Source organism: Podarcis melisellensis (assembly GCF_964234715.1).
Source record: "Podarcis melisellensis genome assembly, chromosome: 5".
NCBI lineage: Eukaryota > Metazoa > Chordata > Lepidosauria > Squamata > Lacertidae > Podarcis > Podarcis melisellensis.
The window spans coordinates 60928517-60950394 of NC_138537.1; the positions used below are offsets into that span (position 1 = coordinate 60928517).

The window sequence follows — 21878 nt, forward strand, 5'->3', positions numbered from 1 at the left end:
GCATGGGTGAAGACTGCATTTGTCACTGTCTTAAGATGGATGTGGACAATCATTCTAACTTAACACAATGACGGAACTATGGGCCAACAAGGCTACTTCTGTTTTTTCCATTTTATTTTTAAGAAACCCACCTATTTCTTGGTGCACCAGGCCCCCTTCTCATAGGAACTGGAGTGGCAGGTATTACAAATAGTTTATGTAATTTTTTTTTTTTAAAAAACCAGTATGAAAATAAAACTCAAGATCCAATATATTAATTTTTCCCCCTTGGGCACCTGTGATTTTCCATGCTGTTATCACCTTTCGGAATGCAATAGATAATTTATATCTGTCATCAACAGCACTTGTTACTCATTAATTGGGTATTTGTCCTGTTTATTGACTTGCTTGACTTGGTGGATATCACCAAGTATTCTGCGAAGAAATATATGGCTCTTCTCTTTCCAGCCTGGGCAAAATGCCTTTACAGGGCTGCATTATATGTTTGCCTTTGGCACGTCTTTCATTAGGGAGAGATTCATGAAAGAAGTACAGCATCACCGCAAAGTCTGAAGTTTTTCTTTGTGACAACCCAGAAATCTGTTAAAACATTTACGCAACTGAGAATCTTGGCTTAAATGGCTTGTGGATCACATGGCCAAGGTTGCAATCCGAGGCAATTCCCAATCAATGGAATTCAGTCAATAGACAAGATCAAGCTGCAGGGACCTGAAGCTTACGGTCCTAATTCTCATTCCATTTTGTACACCTAGGTGCAGAAGAGATCTTAATTTCTGGGGTTAGTGATGTTTATTAGATAGCACTGTCCATTTCAATAGAAGAGTACGGTTTGCTTTCTTCGTGTGCTTGGTGAGGACAAGTGACAGAGAGAAGTGAAGGTTGAAATCCCTGGTTAAAAAGCAGATCCAGTTGCAGCAATCTTCAGTATAGTAGTGCTATCCAAAATTTCACTTGTAAAGGGGGAGAGTTTCTGAGTTGTCTGTAATAGAGATATTCTATGGTTACAATGTTGCACCACACTTTGGAAGGCACCATTTATTTTTATCAATTATTATTGATGTATCAATTATTATATCAGCCTAGCTTAAAAGACTATACATACAGTTTATATTATCTTATAGGCAGAGGTGCTCAAGTGCCTACAAATTCAGGACACTATTAGCAAATTACATTTAATTAGCTAAAACTGTACATGCTTTGAAATTATACAGATGCAGTCATTACGGAATAATTGCACTCCCTGCTGAAATACGAGAGGGCTCATCTGTATGGGCATTCCCTTGGCTTTTGAAGGTTCCCCTGTTACATGTGTTCCCTTGATCTCTTGAACTGAGCCTCCTGTTTTAACTGCTGTGTTGTTTTAATGGGATTGTTTGTGTAACTAGTTTTTATATTTTGGAAACCACCAAGAAGCCAATTTTGGCATTATACTGTAAATAAGTAAATAAGTAAGTAAGTAAGTAAGTAAGTAAGTAAGTAAGTAAGTAAGTAAGTGTGTGTGTGAGTAAATATTAACCAGTACGATAATTGGAGAGTTACCGTTACAAAAATTCTTCTTTCCAGGTGTTTCTCATAGAAAATATGGGTGGTACTAATCAATCAGAACTATATAAAAACTTTCTAAGTGATTAGGACTACCTAGCTTATGCAATTATTATTATAATTGTATGACTGTAGGCAGACGTTCTTCCACCTGAAGATCACATTGAATATATATTGTATATACATACTATGTTGAAGTCCTTCCTTTTTAATTCTAGGCTTGTGAATATGATATTTGGAAAGTGACTGGGTGTCTTCAGCACTTCTGAAGATGTCTACAGCTCTGTCATTTTGTTTGTTTCTGTTTTCCTATACAGCTCTGCTATCCTGAAGTCTATAATCTGTATTATTGTAAACTTAATCAGATTCATCTGTGTATATTGAATTTAGTACCAACAGTCATTTCATTGTCTGATTTTCTACAATTCAGACATTGATTCTAAGCTGTGCATTGTGGTCATTCAGACATATTTAATTTTTTTAGTTCTGTGCTTATGGACTCCTGGAAATACATTTGCCAGATCTTTCCCTGTACATATCACTAGAAGTAGCTGGTGGGCTGAAAAATAGTGTTTAAGATGTTATCATTATTTATTTTATATAAAGTAAGCAGGATGCAAAGATCAAATAAATATGATGGAAATATTAAGTCCACAATCATAGATATTTAGGTTACAATCCAACATTTACTTGCCTTGTGCTCAGTGAGACTTATAAGTAGACATGTATAGAATTGCACTGTTACTTTTTTACTGAAAACGCTCCAGGCTGCTGATGTTTGCAACCTTATATGTTTCTCCCTCCCAACAGTTGAAAACCAGCAGTGCTGTGGTCTCTCTCCTTTGACCAGCAAAGAATCAATAGGAATCAATATTAGAGTGCAAGTAATGCCACCTGCTGGATATTTTCATGCACTGCAGTGGCAACTTGAAAACTGAACACCAAGAACGTTTCCCCTTAATGCCAAAGTTTCTGCTGTGCTTGTTGGCTAGTCACCATAGCTGTCAACGTTTCCCTTTTTTAAAGGGAAATTCCCTTATTCCAAATAGGATTCCTTGCAAGAAAAGGGAAAAGTTGACAGCTATGCTAGTCACATAACACAGACTCCCAGTCTAACGAAAGGTGCTTGCTCCTAATGTTATTCTGCAGAATTGCTCAGTATATTTCTACTAATGTTAGGGATCCAAAGAGTAGGACTGACCTGACATTTGGTGCCTGAGACAAAGCACAGAATGATGCCCCCTCCCTGCCAAGGAAGAAGGGACGAGTGAAGGAACAAGAGGGGGAAATAGAGATCTACACTGGGATCTGCTGCCCCTGGGGGTCCTGCCACCTGAGGCAGTTACTTCACCTTGCCTCATGGGTGGGTCGACCCTGCCAAAGAGGTTCCTTTCAGCGGAGGCTGCTCCATGAGGGTGGGCGGGCACTGCCCCACCAGTCTCAACCTGCCCTCAGCCATTCCTTTGCCTTGTCGCTTACAACCATTCCTGGGGTTGGCACTGCCTGTCAGTTTCCTCCTCCTCAGTGTGGCCCTTGTAGAATTCAGCAGAGAGGGCAGGGACAAAGCTAGAATAATTTAAGCTTGTGTGGGAGACCTTCTAGCAAATATAATATGTGTGCTGTCCTTAGTCCAGTCGCCTAATCACAGGGCCATTCTAGTTCCTGAATGGCTGGAAGTTTGCTCTTTGCCCTTCTCCATCAGACCACCTTGAATCTCTCTAAGCTTGTGCCTGCCCTGAATGCTCCTACAGAGTCAGATGGCTATGAGAGCTTCTCTGTCTAGCATAGCATACTTGCCACTGCCTACAGCCGTTCTTCCTTCCCAAGCGCAACAAAATGCTCACATGCCGAAGGTGACAGACTTGGCTTCTTTGAAGGCCCCAGGCAGCTGTGATGCACGGCCCTATTATTGGTTTTTTTTCTGGTTAAGGCAAAGCTGCACAATTTGTGGTCCATTGCCTTGATCTCACATCCCATCAGCGACATATGGTGGCTTATTCACCTCAGAAACATAACTTTCCCCTTGCCTCCTTGCTGCTTGCCTGGGACTGGAAATTGCAGGGGTGATGGCAAAAGAGTATGGCTTGGTAAGCTTGGTCGATCAAAAACTCCCATAGGTCAAATTGGGACAAATCTGTTTGCGTTCCAAATTGCTCTCCCTCTTCTAATGAGAGAAGGCTACATGCCATGCTCACTCCCCCCGACCACCCACAATTTAAGATATATGTCAGTGTTCTTTTTGTAAGCCAAATGAAGACATAGTTTGTCCTCATTCTAATTAGACGGATGTGCTTTGCTGCAAGTCATTAGTGCTCTAAATAGGTTCCTTTCTTACTGATAAACTATAGTGGGGGTTTCGGGAACAAATTGCCAATAAATAGAGAGCTGGCTTATAGGATCTATTGATTCTCACTCACTGAGCTGCAGAGAGGTGCTTTGTCTGACTTCCTGAATGTGCAGGCAAGGTGAAAATCTAATTAATGAGCCTCCTCCTGAAAAGAAGGTGGCAGGCCAAAGTTTCTCCAGATGTTGTGGATTACAATGTACACAATCTCTGATCATTGATGCTAATGGGAGCTGGAGGATCTAGGGCAGGGTTCCCCAAACTTGGGTGTCCAGCTGCTTTCCGACTACAATTCCCATCATCCCTGACCACTGGTCCAGCTAGCTAGGGATGATGAGAGTTGTGGTCCAAAAACAGCTGGAGACCCAAGTTTGAGAAACCCTGATCTGGGGGTCTCAATAGTCTTGCCAAGGCTGCCTTATTAATACAGGCAATGCAATGGTTGTCATGACCACAGCTGGTCCATCTTGACACACAACTGGCTCCACACATTATGCAGGATGCACTCTGGACCTAGTGATTTTTCAGCTGACCTGGAGCACTGACGTTTGTTCAATATTTCTGTGGACAGCAACTGCAAACTGTATGACTTGCGTGACAATTTTGAACTTGCTTTGAGAGGACAATATAGCCAAATAAGAAGTGCTTTTCAGTTTAGTTTGGTTTTTCCTTACTTTTTAACTCTGGTCCTCCCAAACTTGAAAAAACACACGTACGTAGTTGAAAAGTTGGTTTATGAAAGGAGCGGATAATCTATATCGTGGTGGGGAATCTGTGGCCCTTCAGATGTTGTTGGCCTGCAACTCCAATTAGCTCCATCTAATATGGTCAAAAATAATGTAGCTCAGCAACCTTTGGAGAGATGCAGCTAGCACCCTCCCTGGCTTAGGTGAACATTAACTGCAGGATTTGCTCAGGACAGAACTTAAATGCTCCACAAGAGGGCTCCATGGTACAATAACGTTTCCACTATAGTTCATATAACAACTCACTTCTCAAGAGCAGCATTCAGTGCAGTGGAAAGACCAATTTCCACTCAATCCTGCTATAGCATGTAGCACCTTTGCTCCTAAAGTGACCTGAGCAAGGTGAGTCAGATTGCTTTCAGAAGGGATGCTAAAAACTACGGACGGGAAAGAAATTTGATTCAATTTGCATTTAAAGGCAATTCGCAGTTTCTAAAACAATACACAAACTGAAACACAACCTTCCTTCGAAAGTCACAAGTCTCCAAATTTTGCAATGTCCCATAGAATAATCACATGGCAATCAGAAACACACATCTGTAAAAGGGGACCCTGTTTCATAACAGAAGGAAGTACAAATACAGCCAGAGTATAGATCATTTAAATGACCATAGTGCCCTCAATATCTGTCCTATTAGGAGACAGAGCAGAGTCTGTAATAATGTTGAGCAATGCATGTTCTTGCCTGATGAACCTTCAAGCGAGAAATGATCGCTACACATCTGTGGAGAGAGCAGGAAAAGCTTCTGATGCTGTAAAGACTTCATCTGCATTACACTGCCAAACAGTAGGAAGCGGATGCTTTATTATATACCTAGGGGAAGTGTTCAACATTGTGTTTTTATGATTGTTCCATCAGAGCAAGGCATTTCAGCTTGCCAGATAAAACAATATCCCATCTCCTGTGTGCTGGGGGTTTCCTCAGCCCCCAGGACCATTTTAGGGGGCCCCAGGGGGGGATATGGGGAGGGATGGGGGAAAACCTCATTGCACTAGCAGTACTCATTGCCCTGGTTCCTGCTGGAGCAAGTGTTTAGTTGAATCCAGCCCTAGATTCTTAGGTCCAAGATTATGGCCATGGGCATTTGTGGAAAAGCACAGATCAATAGGAGTTACTGCAGTGTGGATATGATGATGGTGAGATGACTAACATTTAAAAACATATACATAATACATTATACCATGGGGGAATCACATAAAACATTCATATTCATACAATGTATAAAAAACAATGTTAGGGAGCTTTCGCAGCACACTAATAATAAAACAAACTGAGCTCAGTCTATCAAAGGCATGGAGAGAAAGGGTGAGTTTTTACCTGGTGCCAAAAGGATGTCAGCAAAAGGGCCAGGCTGACCTTGCTGGGTCTTCTTCAAAAATGATAATCTGATCAGATCAGGGAAGTGGAAAGCATCCTTTTCACATGATTAACTTGGCAACTATAATCCTATAATTAGGATTTGGAGATGTTACTAAGCACATGACTTTTTAAAAGACTTGTTATAGATGGACATCATACCGCAATCAAGAAAAGATTGTATTTTTTTTTAAGAATGTATGATTATCTTTACGTATAATAAAAGGGCAAGGTTGTCATCACACTGCAGTTTGCTTGGCTGCCAACAGATAGAGCTATGAGTTACAACATGACAATAGACTTCTAAAAGCTGCTGGGCCATCGCAGCATCGTTGGAGGGTGAGGAGAAGGAAGTGGTGGAGGGAGACAGAGATGGAGGCAGGCAGGCAGGTGAGTGGCCTAGAGGTGACCCATAGAGGAAATGTCAGGACAGGCCAGCTGCCCACCAGGTGTCTTAATCTGCTGTTATCTGCCCTTATCAGTCTCCACTGCTGAGTCTGAAATGGCGTTGTTGGTGTGAGTCAGGTAGTAGGAGCTGGAGGAAGGAGTAGAAGGAGGTCTAAGGGAAGAGTAGGTAGATTTGGCAAGGTCTAAGGGTCGGGGGGGGGGGGGCTTAGGCATAACTGGCAAGCAAAGCAAGCAGAGGTGCAGCCCTTAGTAACCCTTCCTTGCCTGGGATTAAGCTGCAATCTTACACAGGGCAGGAAAGGGCTTGCAAAGTGTTCCTTTCTCCATGCTTGGGCAGGGAGTTGGGGCACTCAAGCAAAGAAGGCTGTGCAAGTTCAGCAGCAGATGGCAACATGGACAACAGCATAGGCCATGCCGTGAAGGCCTCCAGGACAGCAATGAAGCCCACGTGTTGCCCAGCTTGATTTTATTTTGAGAAGCAGTTGGTTACCTATTGGTTCCCATGGCAGCACACTGTCCAGCTGTTAACATGCCCAAGGCTCTCCCCAGGTGTGCATCAGGCAACTTTGCACAGATACAAAACCACCTAACAACGCTTGGTTTAGCATGGCTTGAACTCCACAAACTCTGCACAGAAAAAACATACATTGCAAAGTTGATTATAAATGAAATGAACTCAGCATAAATAACTAGGTTTGCATTTTTTTAAAAAAAGAAACATATTAAAAGTTAAAGCTGTTCTTGGTTTACAAAGTCTTGTGTCTGATAAAGTGGTATTAACTGTGTGTGTGGGTTTAGATAAGGAAAAAAAAGAACTTTTTAAAGGAGAAAATAAACAAGTTATTTCTCCGGCAGACAAACTGAGGAATACACAAGCCTGGCAGACCAAATGAGCCATCAAAGCGAGATATCAGTGAAGGCTCCCAAATACATGAAAACAACTTCTGAGAGCCAGAGGTCTGCATTTATCAGAATGCCCATCAGAAAATGAGGAGGCAATTAACAAATGGGGACAAGGTTAGCTTTATGACACAGAGCCAAAAATATTTGATACACTGTAAATTTGTCATCTTCCAGAAGTAATTCAATTACACCTAGTGGCATAAGACAGCCTAGTTGCTACAACACGAAATGCAGTTGTATTGCTTTGCTCGCTGAAAACATCAGTGTGCAACCAAATTGCTTTGCAGAGCAGGGGTGATTGCTAACTAATTTGTTGTTGCTGTTAGAATTTAAGTCACAGTAGTTGCTTTTTGGGGTGGGAGTGGGGTGGGGGCTGAATGCTGTGTCATTTCTACAGTTGGGCTTTTCCCCACACTGCACATTAATTTTCTATTCTGGTGGCTCCATACTATCAGTATTTTGTGGGAGGGATTCAAGTGCATATCAGGAAATTTAGGTGTATCAAATTAATAGTGGATGAAAATGCTCTGTTGACCTAGGGCAAAAAAATTCCATTTTTAAATAAACAAATAAACAATGGGTCTTTGTGGTTAAGAAAGTGATAGAGAAATGCACCGAAAACCATAGAGTGAGCCATCACAGTAGTACCTCGGGTTACATACGCTTCAGGTTACAGACTCCGCTAACCCAGAAATAGTACCTCGGGTTAAGAACTTTACTTCAGGATGAGAACAGAAATTGTGCTCTGGCAGCGCGGCGGCAGCAGGAGGCCCCCATTAGCTAAAGTGGTGCTTCAGGTTAAGAACAGTTTCAGGTTAAGAACGGACCTCCGAAATGAATTAAGTACTTAACCCGAGGTACCACTGTAGTAAGACGACGTATGAACAACCTGAAAACAGATCATGACCCATGCACTAACTAAACCATAGCTCAATGTTCTGGGCACAAGTCTGGTCTCTTCCCTCTCCAGTGTGGATGTAAGATGATTGGAAGCATTTTCTTCTGCATACTGTATAACTAAATGCAGTTTGTACTTACGGTACAGGCATGGTAGTTAGTACTAACTATGGCTTATCTCAGGGGTCAGCAAACTTTTTCAGCAGGGGGCCGGTCCACTATCCCTCAGACCTTGTGGGGGGTCGGACCATATTTTGGAAAAAATATATGAATGAATTCCTGTGCCCCACAAATAACCCAGAGGTGCATTTTAAATAAAAACACACATTCTACTCATGTAAAAACAAGCTGATTCCCGAACCATCTGTGTGCTGGATTTAGAAGGCGATTGGGCCTGATCTGGCCCCCTGGCCTTAGTTTGCCTACCCATGGTTTATCTGAAGAAGCCAAGGCACAGTTTGAAGTTGGCTTGTTTGGAGAAGCCATATGTAAAACTAACTGCAATTTGTCTTAGTTTAACGTTCGGCTTATTTGAAAGAAACCATAGCTAAAATTGACACCAGTTTGTTGTGTTCAAATGAAGTAACAAGCTGGAAGCCAGGGGAGAACTGCTTATTTCCATCACTTCTGGTGCTCCCCCTCAGCTGCCATGAACATTCACCAGCCAGCAGAGGAACATCTTCTAGGCTGTCCCAGTGAAAGGCCTATTCAAGTTCTATCTACTTCCTCCAAAATGATATTTTGTGTTAAGCAAGTTGTTTGCTGTTTACCCCTTTGGGCTTCCCTCTGGTGGGAGAAATAGGATATAAGGAATAACTGAAATGATCTTCTCATGTGGTCGCATTGGAGTAGGAGTAGACAAAGGACAGACACAAGCCAAGGCTCATTCATGCCATGTTCAATTCTGGCTGAAGTTCTGACGGCTATTAAATCAACATACAGCTGTTCTATTTTTTCCTGACAAAGACTGTACCTTTAATGGCTGCAGGACAGGCAGACATCTATGGATATTCCTAGCCATGCTTAAAAAAAGTTCTGCTCTTGAATTCCTGCCTTTTATATAGCTATAAAATGTACAGTGCGCTTCTCAGCAAAAAGTAACTGTAAAGCAGACACCTTAAATTCACGGCTTGTCTAGCCTTTAGAACATATTCCCTCCCAATTTTTCCATCAATATATTAGACGCCTTATCTGCAAATTCAATGACATTTTGCTGGCTTCTTCTCTCTTGTAGCCTCTGCCTCTTGCATGTAGTGTAGCCTTTTCAGGCTGCATCAGGGATGTGTTTCTTCCTCCTAAAGGCAGATCTTCTTCTATCTGATAATAAGTGGATCCTATTCAGAAGCTGCACCTAGGGAACAGAGAAAAGATGGCAAAAAGACAATTGTATGAGAATGTGACAGCAAAAGGAGATTGGTTATTAGGCCTAGGTGTGCCTATGTGTGTGGGAAACCAATCAACTTTGCCCACTTTTTAGGGTTTTGCTGGGACCTGAGGTCAGTTGCCAGCCAATATGGCCAGAACCAAGCAGTTCAGATTCATAATTAAGTTGAACAAAGTAGGTTATCATGAGACCTTGGCATATGCCAATAGTATTGCTGTATCATTTGAAAGCTTCACATTTGCCCAATAGCTTGCACAACTGGAATGCAGCCTATTTGTGCTCCCAACACACCAGCATCCCCACTGCTTCAAACTAGATCCCCCCAGAGAGAGTTAGTTTGTACCCAGGGTGCTTCAGGTAACTTGCATATCTCACTCTCTGTCTCAAAGAGCAAGTCTGAATCTTTGTACACAAAGACACACACGCACAGCCCTGCTCCATCCCCTTTCCAGGAATGAGTTTGGTCCCATTCAAAACACCCAAGACAGATCTGCAGATATCAAAATGCCATCTCCCAGCTTAACTCCTCCCAAAGAAATATCAAACACTGGCTAGTCAGAATCCCGGCAAACAGATCTGAAACTAGGTTTCAAATGTGAAAAAGTTGGAAAACTGGACGCTCCCCTCCTTCTCTCTTAATATAACAGACAGACAGACAGACAGACAGACAGACAGACAGACATAGTCCTTATGTAAATTTCTCTCTCCAGATTAGTCAGAAAATTGGTGAAAGCTGGATTTCCACATGAGAGAAACTGTAACAAAGATTAGCTGTTTTCCTCTTGATCTAATTTCCTGACCTGATTTCTAACTCTTTCATTTTTCATTTCTTTCCCCTATGTAATGAAACACCACTTCTCACACTCCTATCATCCTTTCCCATCTCATAATGGCAGCTTATGAAACTGCAAAAGCACTTTTGTTGACAATTTAGAGGTAATCCAATATAAAAAAGAGTCTCCCAAGTTTTAAACTATTTTTAATGTTGTATTTAAATTTTGTGGCACACCCTGGGACCTTATGGTAAAGGGCAGGTGGTAAATATAATAATAATAATAATAATAATAATAATAATAATAATAATAATAATAATAATAGATTGTTTCACACATTCATCTTTATCACATCAGGACTGTGAATGGGCTGCTGCAGATCTGTCATCACGGACTGAATCACTTCTTCCCTTCAGTGCTTTTTAGTGGGATCAGTTAACACATTTAGCAACCAGTTGGCAGAAGCTGATTCACACATCCTTTTTCTTCACTCAGAAGAGGCCCAGGTAGGCCCGCTTGGGCTTTCCTTGCAGTGGCAGGTGGCTGACTCCAGGAGCCACCATTTTAACTTCCCACAATGCCATGACATAACATCACACCAGGGCATTGTGGAACATTTAAACTGTGCCCCCCAAAGCCACCACTAAGGCTGCTATTTTAATTTCTCACAATGAATTAGAGCAAAGCTATATCAGGACCATTGTCAGAAGTTTAAAAGGCAACCTAAAGCAACTCAGTAGGGGGTGCCTAGGATGTAGGCATATATTTTCGTATGGCCAACTAGATGCCTATTCTATGAGTGTTAAGAGTCTTTGGGTGAGATACTTTGTTGGAAGCTTTTTGAAAGTCCAAGAAAACTGTGTCAAGCTGGATCACCTCTACTTAGATAACTCTGATAGGACTTACCTTTGCAGAACCATGCTGGTTCAGTTTTGGCAAGGCTTGCAGTTGTCAATGTTCTCTTGCTTTGATATTGCTACACTCCTACAGCTGTAACATGGGGGCTCATTTGTCTGTTGGCGTGGGGACAGGCTGAGCTGAACCATGAAACTGACCATCACCTGTTGGCTGAAGAAATCATAAAATGAAGGGTAGCAGAGCTGCACTGGCGTTGCTGTCAAAGGTCTACTCACCCAACCCTCCTGCATTGTTTGAACAACAACAAAAACCAATGAGGAAACTCACTGACAATGTGAGCAAATGCTTTCCTCAGGTTTCACCTCCACCCAAGTCCTAGAGTCTTAGGTTCTCTGCACAGTGAAGGCTTTCATAATGTAACACTGATTGGCACATGAGGTTTTTCAGGATCTGTGGCCACTTCTGTGAATGAATTTGCACCCCATCTCATTAGAGGCCATCACCTTGTGAGACCAATAGACTCTCATCTATTCAATTTTAGCTCCATGGAGTAAATCCAAGAATAACAGCAACTCATATCTTGCTGATTTAATATCCTGTTTCTTCTAGCACCTCTCTCCAGGGACTAGTAAATTCAGTTCATGTTTTCAAACTGCCACATACAATTCTGACACTGGATATCATTTAGCACAGTTCTCTCCAGTTGCTTTTTGTTCTGCAGCTGTGTTAGGTAAAATGATGATATTCACACTTAAGTCTGCTGCCCTTTAGCCATAAGCTCAGGCTCAATGGATTTGTTGACTACAGACAGATCCCCACACCATACATTTAAAGGCACATCTAATGCACATTTAAAGCACATGACTTCCCCAACAGAACCCCGGAAGTGTAATTTCCTCCTCACAGAGCTATAATTCTGAAGATAGAATCATGGAATTGTAGAACTGGAAGGGACCATGAGGGTCATCTGGTCCAACCCCCTGCAATGCAGGAATATTTTCCCCAATGTACCCATGGCTCTGAGATTAAGACCTTAACATGTTACAGTTCCCAGGGTTGTTTGGGGGATACCATGTGCTTTAAATGTGTGTGTTGGAACTGCCCTAAATTTACAACATATTTGCAGAGAAACACTGTTGATTGCAGAAAAAGTTAACCTTTCAAAGAACCTGCAGACCAAACCCTGAAAAGTGTTCTCTTTATGGCATGAAACCTACACCAGGATCGCAACCAGGCAACAAGATATAAACTGTTTGGGCCAAAATGAACATACAGGATCTGAACTATTCTGGAATTTGCTGGGATCTATAAATTGGGACCATATTGTTTGAAATGGCTGGGGAAAGAGGCATGTTGTTTCAGAGGTAGATTCTTCTGCTACCTGTCCCAAGAGCAATATTGTACCTAGCTTTCAGAAACTGTGTTCAGTGAGGTTGTTTTAAAGTGCTAGGACAACTGCACTTGAATAAAATTGATCTATCCATTGACTAATTAAAAGTGGCCAAGAGGGGGCCTGGCATATGGCTGCAGGGAGACTAGTTTAAAGTCTAGACAGAGAAGGCCCCAGCTGAAGATGGATTGGTATACAAAAGGCCTCTGGTGCAAAATCATTTAGATGGTGGGTGGTCCTCAGTGCTGTCTCTCTGCCTCTTCTGGACTATGCTCTTTCTAGTCAAGCTCCACTACAAGCAGGTAACTTTACCATCTACATTGCTTGCAATCCAATTATTTCAAATGCAGCAGTTACTCATCTCTAAAAGGAGTCTGGTTACACCTCTGTGTAGGACAGTGCTCTGAGTTTTTAGTTCCCATCAGTTCTGACTATAGGGATCACCAGCCTTTTGGAGCCGATTTGCTAACCAGAGAAGCTTGCAGACACGACATACAATGCAGCAGTTGTATGGCTTTTGATATCAGGCAGGCGCCTTCACCCTGCTGAGATTCAAGCAATGCAGGGGGTGGACCAGATGACCCTCAGTTCCCTTCCAACCCTACAATGCTTTGATGCTATGAGTCTATAAAAAAGGGGTGGGGGTGTTATGATCATGGAAAGGTGCGAGGAGCATATTTGCTCCCTCTAGAAATCAGCAATCATTTTATTAAAACAAATTGTTTGAATGCACTACTGGAAGAAAAGGCAACAGACATTACAAAAGGTAATGTCACCGCCACCTCTTTGCAATGATATACTTTAAAAATCAAATTTTGCCAGTAATTGCCACAATTTAGTTGTAGGCATTCAGTGTCGCTGCATTAATGGTGCCAAAGAGGTTCGTTGTGCCTCATTATCTACCTGCCCAGGTATCAATCCAATTGCCTTTGTGATGCTGTCTGGTCATCCTCTTTTCCAGCAGATCTGGCAGAAAGAAACCTCCACTCTGTTCCAATTACAGCTGTGAGAGAACACGAGGAAGGCGTTCCCCCCCCCCCTTCCTGGCTAATGAAGAGAAGGCTCCTTCTCTCTAATTCTCAAGAGCAGGCAAGGCATGCCTGCCTGAGCCTCCTCATCTCTCCCCTGCTAGAGCAGCTGCAGCCAGGGCCATCCCTGCACTGCTGTTGGCTGCCTCACTGAAGAATCACAAGAAAGAAGCCCTTTGCTCCTTTAATCTTGCTGGCAGGGAGACGGTGGCAGCTGCAAAGAGAAAAAAAGGAGGAGACCAGATGGCTTGCCAGAGACTACTTTGCTTGGGCATGATCCCACCACAAGCACCAAACTCCTTTCCATTCAGAACTTTAGTTTGCAAGACTGCAAGAGTGTTGTTCCTTTGTTTTTAAAGAAACCAAACCTTCTACTATAAAGAAGAAATTTCATTTTAGGAAGATGACTGTGATTGATTAGTTGTGCTGATATTCCCTGGCACGCTTTGTTCTTCTATGTTGAAAGACAAAAATGGATGGTCTGATGGGAGAACCTGAAAATGGATCCTTGCTGCTAGATCCCCCAGCAAGTTCCTCACCTTTGGATCCGTTCTTGCAACCCCTGGACTTCATCGAACCCTGGAACTTCCACCTTCTCTCTGCTCTGATGTTCTTGGTGACTTCCCTGTCCCTCTTCGAGAATTTTACCGTCATCCTGGTGACTCTGAAATTCAAGCAGTTGAGGCAACCTCTAAACTATGTCATCGTGAACCTCTCCGTGGCCGATTTCCTGGTCTCCTTGATTGGGGGCACAATCAGCTTTTTGACTAATCTGAAGGGTTATTTTTTCATGGGCCACTGGGCATGTGTGCTGGAAGGATTTGCGGTCACCTTCTTTGGTAAGTGAAAAGGTTACTGATCTTCCCAGCCCTCGATGTAAGTTACACTTGCAGATGCACTTAAATAACAGTGCAATCCTATGCATGCTTATTCCAAAGTCAATCCCACTGAGTCTTATTTCCCCAAGGAAGTATACATAGGTCTGCACTGTTACAGTCTGCAGGCAAAAGGGACCGGCTCACAGACATGCTGTACCTTGGGACGATTGCTGAGTTCTTTTGCGCTTGCTGTTACTGAGCTTTTCATTCTGAAGATAACACAGCAAGGTTTGCTAGCAGCTATCCGTTTATGAGATTTAGCAAAAGCGCCTTTGTGATTGCTAATAGGGATTTATCTCTTTGCACACATTAGAAGAAATCCTGTGTGCTACAGAACCCAAACTCCAGGGTGAGGGGGGAGGTATGAGACATGCTTTCTGGGGGACCTTTTATAATTTGAAGTGATAATGTTGAAGCGTGTCTCCCTGAAAAATAACGGTATTGTAACTCAGGGCTATTAACCAATTAAAGTGCTCTTCGTTGATTAAGTGTGGTGCTTCATCTGGTTAATTGGTCAATTACTCTGCATCTCAGGTCACCCAAAGAGGGCTCCTTCTGCTAGCCAATGAATCCTCACAATCTTCATATTCTCTGAACACACTTGCACCTAGCTTGTCAAATAGCATTCCTAGGTGAAATCTAGCAGTTAATTGGTTCTATCTTTGTGCCGTCCACATGGCTACTTCAGGGCAATTATGCTGGATTACAAACATAGCAAGCTACCTGTTTAGTGAGTCAGACCACCGGTCCAGTACTGCCTATGTTCCCATTGGGATTAAACTTGGGACTATCCCATTTTACATAGATACATATATTTCCAGTTTCTTCTCACGGTAATGCCATGAAGTTGAGGACTAGCAACTTAAGGCCACCGAGGGAACTTCAGAGTTGTATGGGGGCCTTGAACCCAGGATTCCCTAGTCCAAATCTAATATACTACCTACTTTACAACAGCACATTGTGTCTCGGTGATGGTTGTTCCACATGGACCTGTGCTGGAAATTGCCTTTGCAAAGGGCCGTCTGACGAGCTATTTCCGTCTGCAGGTCAAGAGCAATAATGCTTTCCTAGGACAATCATCACATCCTTTTTGAAGCACTCTCAGGGGAATGGCAATGGGAGGTCTCCCCCTCCCCCCCGAATCTTCTAGCAATAGCAACACTGACTGCTGGCAAAGAGTGAACTCTTCCACAGTGCAGTGGTCCTAACAGAAAGCAAGGAGGTACAGCCAATGTGAATATAGCATCTATATTCTATAATGCACATTTTAAGAGCCGGTAGAAGGGGTTAAGAGAAGTTTGGCTTGCAACAGGCTGGGCTAGCCAATGCCATAGGCTATAATTCCTGCAGGATGTGTGACTTATAGGGAGAAGATACTGGACTGGGGTAAAGTTACTTCAATCACTTCTCTGTTTTGCTCAGCAGGAACATCTGCCTTCCTCTACTGTCACTGGAGCATTTCAGTGGCATATTACTGTACCTCCCAAACCACAACCTACCTCCTCCCCTACCATTCCTAAAATGATTCCTTGTAAATGCTGAGCAGCTTGTACATGCTCTGCTAACTGAGTGCATGAGTGACATGTGTTTGGTAGTGCTTCTTGCAACATAAGGTTAATCAGTGCACAACACACAGAGTTTCTGTATCTAACAGTTATTGGCTGATTGCATTTATATCCCACTTTTCCCCACAAGGAGTGCGAGGTGGCGTACATGGATCTTCTCTCCTCCTCATTTAATCCCCACAACGTCCCTGTGAGGCAGGTTCATCTGGGAGGCAGGGACTGGCCTGAGGTCACACAGTGAGCTTCATGGCCAAGTGGGGAGCTGAACCCTGGTTTCCCAGGTCCTAGCCCGACACTCTAACCACATCACTGCAATGACTCCTTTTGTACATGTGCCCAGTGTAGGTTTCCCATTGGATGTTACAGACCAGTGCAAGCAGCCCAGCCCACTTCTGCTTTCCCTGTAACATCCAACAAGCTCTCCCCTCAAATATGTCATCATCATCATGCAACTGAACTTAAGTTCCTTCATGTCCCCTTTATTTCAGCAGCATCATAAAACACAGACAACTCCCCCCTTTAGAATCAATGGCATTCTAAACGGGCTGAACTGTGCCAAATTGCTTCTAATCCTGGAAAGTTCCATGAATGCAGAATTCTAAGCACCCCATTTCTCTGAGCGCTTTGCCTCCAATTCAGATCAGATGCATTGCCTTTGTTTTGATAGCCCCAGAAGAAGTCATTCTAAACAATATTTGGCCGCTCCCTGGACTGAAGAAAGCAGGCAGGTGGGGAGTAGTTGATGGCAGACTGAGGTGGTGGGAGCAGTGCCGCATTTGTCCTAAGGGACCACCCTGCAGATGGTCCCTTGTCTCTCTAGAAAGCAGAGAGAAAACCCCTCTGCTTTAAACCCTAGAGAACTACTTCCTGGTCTGACTTGGTACAAGGCAGCTTCACATGTCCATTTGATTGGGGATTTGAACTCAGATCTCCCTGGTCAAAGTCCAGCACTCCATCCAGTGGGAAATCTGTAGCTTTCTAAACATTGTTGGACTCCCAAATCTCACCAGCATGGCCAGTGGTCAAGGATGCTGGGGCCTGAAGTGCATCAGCTTCTGGAGAGCCACAGGTTCCCCATCCTTGCAATATGTTACACCAACTTCTTCTTCTCCCTAATTTAGCTCATTCTCGTTGCAGGAATAGTCGCCCTCTGGTCCCTTGCTTTGCTTGCGTTTGAGCGCTACGTTGTGATTTGCCGTCCCATGGGAAACATGCGCCTCAGGGGGAAGCATGCAGCTCTGGGAGTAGCCTTTGTGTGGGTTTTCTCCTTCATCTGGACCATCCCTCCTACAATGGGGTGGAGCAGCTACACTACCAGCAAGATTGGAACGACGTGTGAACCCAACTGGTAAGGCAACTCGGGGGTGCGGCATTTGTTTGATCAGCCCTAATCCGGCAGAACCTAAAAACCTCGTGTGGTTTTTATAGGTATTCTGGAGACTACAACAACCGTACTTTCATCATTACATTCTTCACCACCTGTTTTATCCTGCCCTTATTGGTGATTTTGATATCCTATGGAAAACTGATGCGGAAACTTAGAAAGGTAGGTGAGAACACTTGCAAGAGATACGAATCCCTCTGAAGGAGTGCTTTGGCAACAGTGGGCTTTTGTGTCAAAGGATTAGATTTTGTATGGATCAAATTTCCAAACTTTGGGATCTTAATTAGTCATGTATATTGTGCACATCTTAGGCTGCGATTTGATTAGTGCAGATTCCTAGGCCAGGAGCAGGTTGAATATGTCTAGATGCTCAGCTGAGCAGCAGAAATCTGAACGACGTCACCTGTGCGGCTGACCCACTTTGTGCTGTTCAGGAGTATGTTTATGAGTAGTGCAGATCTGGTGATGGCATTTCCTGTTAGGATATTTCCGTTCCACTTTAAAAAGGGGACAGGCTGTTGTGAGTCACAGCCTACGTATTTCCTGTTCACAGGATGTTTCTGTTTGTCTATTGCTTTCGTTTCTCTCTCTCTGTGCCTGAGACACCGAAGCAGGCAGTCATGTTTTTTCCTTTGTTCTGACCAACACTGAATAAAGTTGTAAATAATCCTCTCCTGAGTGCATCTTTCGCTGTACAAACTCTGCTGATAAAGCGTGCACCAGCTCTGGAATGTGGCAAGCTATTTCTGGGGCTCCTGTCGCTAATTGACTGATACTGCGTTATCTACGGGAGGTCGATGGATCACAATGGAGACGGCTTGGGGGCATGATGGCCTTTGTCTCCCGGGCAGTATCCCAACATTTCCAACGTGCCAAGAGTGGTGGTACTGCAATATCTCATGTCATGCCACTCCCTTTTGCAAACAGTGCACTGCATTTCAGCTTGGTTCATCTTAACAACAGCGTCTACACAGTTGCAAGTGCAGATGTGTTAGGAGAGTCACACACGTTCAGAGTCCTGAAAACTGCGGGGGAATTAAATATATGAATCTCTATGACCCACATGTATGGGTTGAATAACAAAAGAATTGGCTGGGTGCTTGCTTAGGTTCAAAACACAGAGTTTACCACTCTCTCCAGCAGCAAGGAGAGCACAGGTAGAATACTCTTGGGCTTCAAACACATGCTCTAAACTTGGAGTTTGCTCAGATATGTCCTCCCTGAAAACAAATAAACTGGGTCTAAAAAATCCTACTGGTATCCCTGCTTGCAGATGTCATCTAGGTAGAAAGCCCTTACTTTGCTCATGCTTTTGACGAGATCTCCCCCCGCTCTCTCTTTTCAAGGTTTCAGATACTCAAGGCAGACTGGGCTCTACAAGGAAACCTGAAAGACAGGTGACCAAAATGGTTGTCATTATGATCCTTGCATTTTTAATTTGCTGGTCTCCTTACGCAGCCTTTTCAATCTTGGTCACCACCTATCCTTCCATCAAACTGGACCCTCGTCTCTCTGCCATTCCAGCGTTCTTTTCAAAAACGGCCACGGTGTATAATCCAGTTATCTATGCCTTTATGAACAGTCAGGTACTGCACACCTCCTCTTTGGGTATTTAAACCAAATTGTTTCTGAGTCCATGGGGAACATTTCTGGTTTGTTTTTTCCATTCCTGTTTTAACAAATTGTTTCTGTCCACTTACGTGTTAAATTATTGCTTCACTCCCATGATTTATGACATCTTTTATTCAGCTTGTTATATGTGCTATCGATTCTGGCTTGCATTCCAGAATATATTTACTTCAGAGTAACTCTATTAAAATCAGTTGCAGGGTTTTAGAAAGTGTGGGATGAAGACTGTCCACGATATTGGCCACCATTCCCACTTCTGGGAGAATACTCTGATTTAGGAGATGATGGGGCTTGGCCCATTATGTTGTTTTAGTGCATGGGTAGGCAAACTAAGGCCCGGGGGCCGCATCCGGCCCAATCGCCTTCTAAATCCGGCCCGTGGACGGTCCGGGAATCAGTGTGTTTTTACACGAGTAGAATGCGTCCTTTGATTTAAAATGCATCTCTACGTTATTTGTGGGGCATAGGAATTCGTTCACCCCCCTAAAAAAAACAACAGTCCGGCCCCCCACTGTCTGAGGGACAGTGGACTGGCTGCCTGCTGAGTTTGCTGACGCCTGTTTTAGTGGTTCATTTTAGGCATGTGTACCCTTCTCTTTGAACAAGCAGCATAGAAACAAAGAACTGTAGAACTAGAAGGGACCCAAAGGTCCATCTAGCCCAACCCCCTGCAATGCCTTTCCAGGACACCTCACATAATTTCAGCACAACAATAATTATTTGTGATTTCATTCCTAGTTCCGGAAGTGTCTCATCCAACTGTTTCGATGCAGTGGCCAAGATATTGCCGACTCCAACGTGAACCCAATTTCAGAAAGGGCAGTGTTGACACACAGCAAAAATGGCAGAGAGATGTCCACAGCGGCACCGCCTCTTACTGTCTTCAGCCGGAGAAGTGAAGATGAGCAAAGCAGCTGCCATTCTTTCGCCCAGCTGACCATCGCAGAAAATCAAGTTTGTCCAGTGTGAATGCAACTCTTCAAGATGATGAGCCAGGACTACTAACTGGGGATGGGGAACTTGTGGTTCTGTAGATAATGTTGGATTATGATTCCCCCTCCCCAATCCTTGACCACTGGCCACAGTGACTGAGGCTGATGAGAGATGAAATCTGACAACATCTGGAGGGCCACTGGTTCCCTGTCCCCACTGTAAACCATTCCATTGTTAGCATTCATTTGCACAAAATGGCAGCCAACAAGAATGCCAAGGCCAATTGCTTAGCATGCTCATTAGCTAGTATGAATCCATTTAGGCTACAATAATATGCACACTTACCTAGGACTAACATGTAAGTAGGTAAACATAAGACTGTGTGGTTGGTGCTTTTTCATCTAATGCACATGCTTCAGCATTAATGTAACATTTGGAAGATACCATCTGTGTTATGGACCTTAAGAAAATAACAAATAATTGTTCATGGAGACAGTTTACTACTCCAGAGTCTTAACATCACTCTTTATATTTTCTTTTTCTTGTTCCACTGAAATTGTTTGAAATTGTTGGATTGGAATTTTGTTTTCCTTCTTCATCTACAAATGAGGCGGACTGATATTTTCAGAGGAGAGGAGAGTCTGAGGTGTAACTGTTTAAGAAATTCTGTATGTAACATAAACATGCCTTATTTATTTTTGCATATACTGTGTTTTGTTATTCTGCGCATTTTCCGAGAAGCTCAGAGAATGCTCCCAATTTATCCCAAGAACCCTGTGAGCTAGGTTAGTCTCAGTGATAAGTGATCTGACCCACAGTGAGTTTCATGGCTGAGTCAGGATCTAAATCAAGTAAATCAATAAAAACACTTAACTGAGGTTCTGCCTCCCTAACATAATGCCTACCCCTCTCTGTTCATTGTTTCCCCACTGCTATCAGAATGGAGATTGACCCACCATCCCAGGGCTAGGAGCCTTTGTGGGGGCTGGGGAGTCCCCACTAGTGCAAGCTACAAAGTCATCAGCAATCCTTCAAAAACTGGTGAGGCGATTCAACACTCAGGAAGGAGATGAAGGCATTGGGAGAACTAAGTTTTGTTAACTCAGTTGTTTCCCCAGGCCACCTCCAGTCTCCCAATCTGTCTGCTTTAGGAAAACAACTAATGGGATTTCCTTCTTGCAATTACATGGACCTAGAGTGGGTCAAATGGTGTAGTAATTATATGTTTTTACTTAATCAAAACAGGGGCAATTTTTTGGGGGAAAAGTTATTTGGAGGCTGTTTCCATCTTTCTTCATCTCTCTACCTTTCATCCCCCCAAATCCATGATTTCATCAAGTTAGGTAGCTCGGAAAGCTACATCATCGCTCAGCAGGTTTCTGCCAGTAATGGCTGAGCCAGAAACGACAACTGGTGACAAATGATTCATCCATGCTGTGGCATCATGAGAGAACTGTGTAATACAATGTGTGTGTGTGTTTGTGTGTGTGTTTGTTTGTGTTTGTGTACACACACACACCTCTCCCCAATGCCATAAACTATTTCCCAGTCTTTGACCATATGTAATTTTGAAATCATTTGAACGCCTGGAATTCTTTTCCAAACAATCCAGCCTTTAAACCGAACAGTGTTCAAGATCACCCTCAAACACAAGCTGCTTAAGAATAATTTCATCAGCGATTTGAGCCACATACAACAACTCAATTATGTCTTGTTATTTCCTCCCCATTGAAAGGTGTGCCTGCTTTGCTCTTTTTCTTTAGTTCAGGATATATGGATCATGCAGAGGACATGAAGGCCACATAATTTACAAAGTCTGGCAAGAATGTTAATTGCATCAAGGGATAATTGAGCAAAGT

At 43.2% G+C, this 21878-nt stretch overlaps 1 protein-coding gene and 1 long non-coding RNA gene across 6 annotated transcripts in view; one reads left to right on the top strand and one right to left on the bottom strand.

Moving 5' to 3' along the window:
* Nucleotides 1-244: 244 nt before the first annotated feature.
* LOC309370772 overlaps nt 245-21878 on the bottom strand; it is a 29262-nt gene continuing 7628 nt past the window's right edge. The window contains exons 1-6 of one of the 4 annotated variants that reach the window (XR_014168674.1): nt 18757-18846; nt 14170-14294; nt 11261-11422; nt 9382-9548; nt 4879-5002; nt 245-979 (exon numbers count right to left, since the gene is read on the bottom strand). This is a non-coding gene — a long non-coding RNA (uncharacterized lncRNA). Of the gene's footprint in view, nt 980-4878; nt 5003-7658; nt 9549-11260; nt 11423-14169; nt 14295-18756; nt 18847-21878 lie in introns of those variants that run through there. The other 3 variants (XR_014168676.1, XR_014168677.1, XR_014168675.1) reach the window with 3 other exon arrangements.
* Nucleotides 13696-20722, top strand: LOC309370737 (vertebrate ancient opsin-like). Of its 2 annotated transcripts, none has more exons than XM_081912837.1 (5): nt 13696-14469; nt 17211-17421; nt 17502-17619; nt 18804-19043; nt 19825-20722. In XM_081912837.1, exons 1-5 carry the CDS (start codon nt 14103-14105, stop codon nt 20053-20055), a joined length of 1167 nt encoding a protein of 388 aa, XP_081768963.1. In that variant the 5' UTR covers nt 13696-14102; the 3' UTR covers nt 20056-20722. The 2 variants fall into 2 exon arrangements, with proteins under 2 accessions (XP_081768963.1, XP_081768964.1); XM_081912838.1 differs by having other exon boundaries at nt 18804-18854.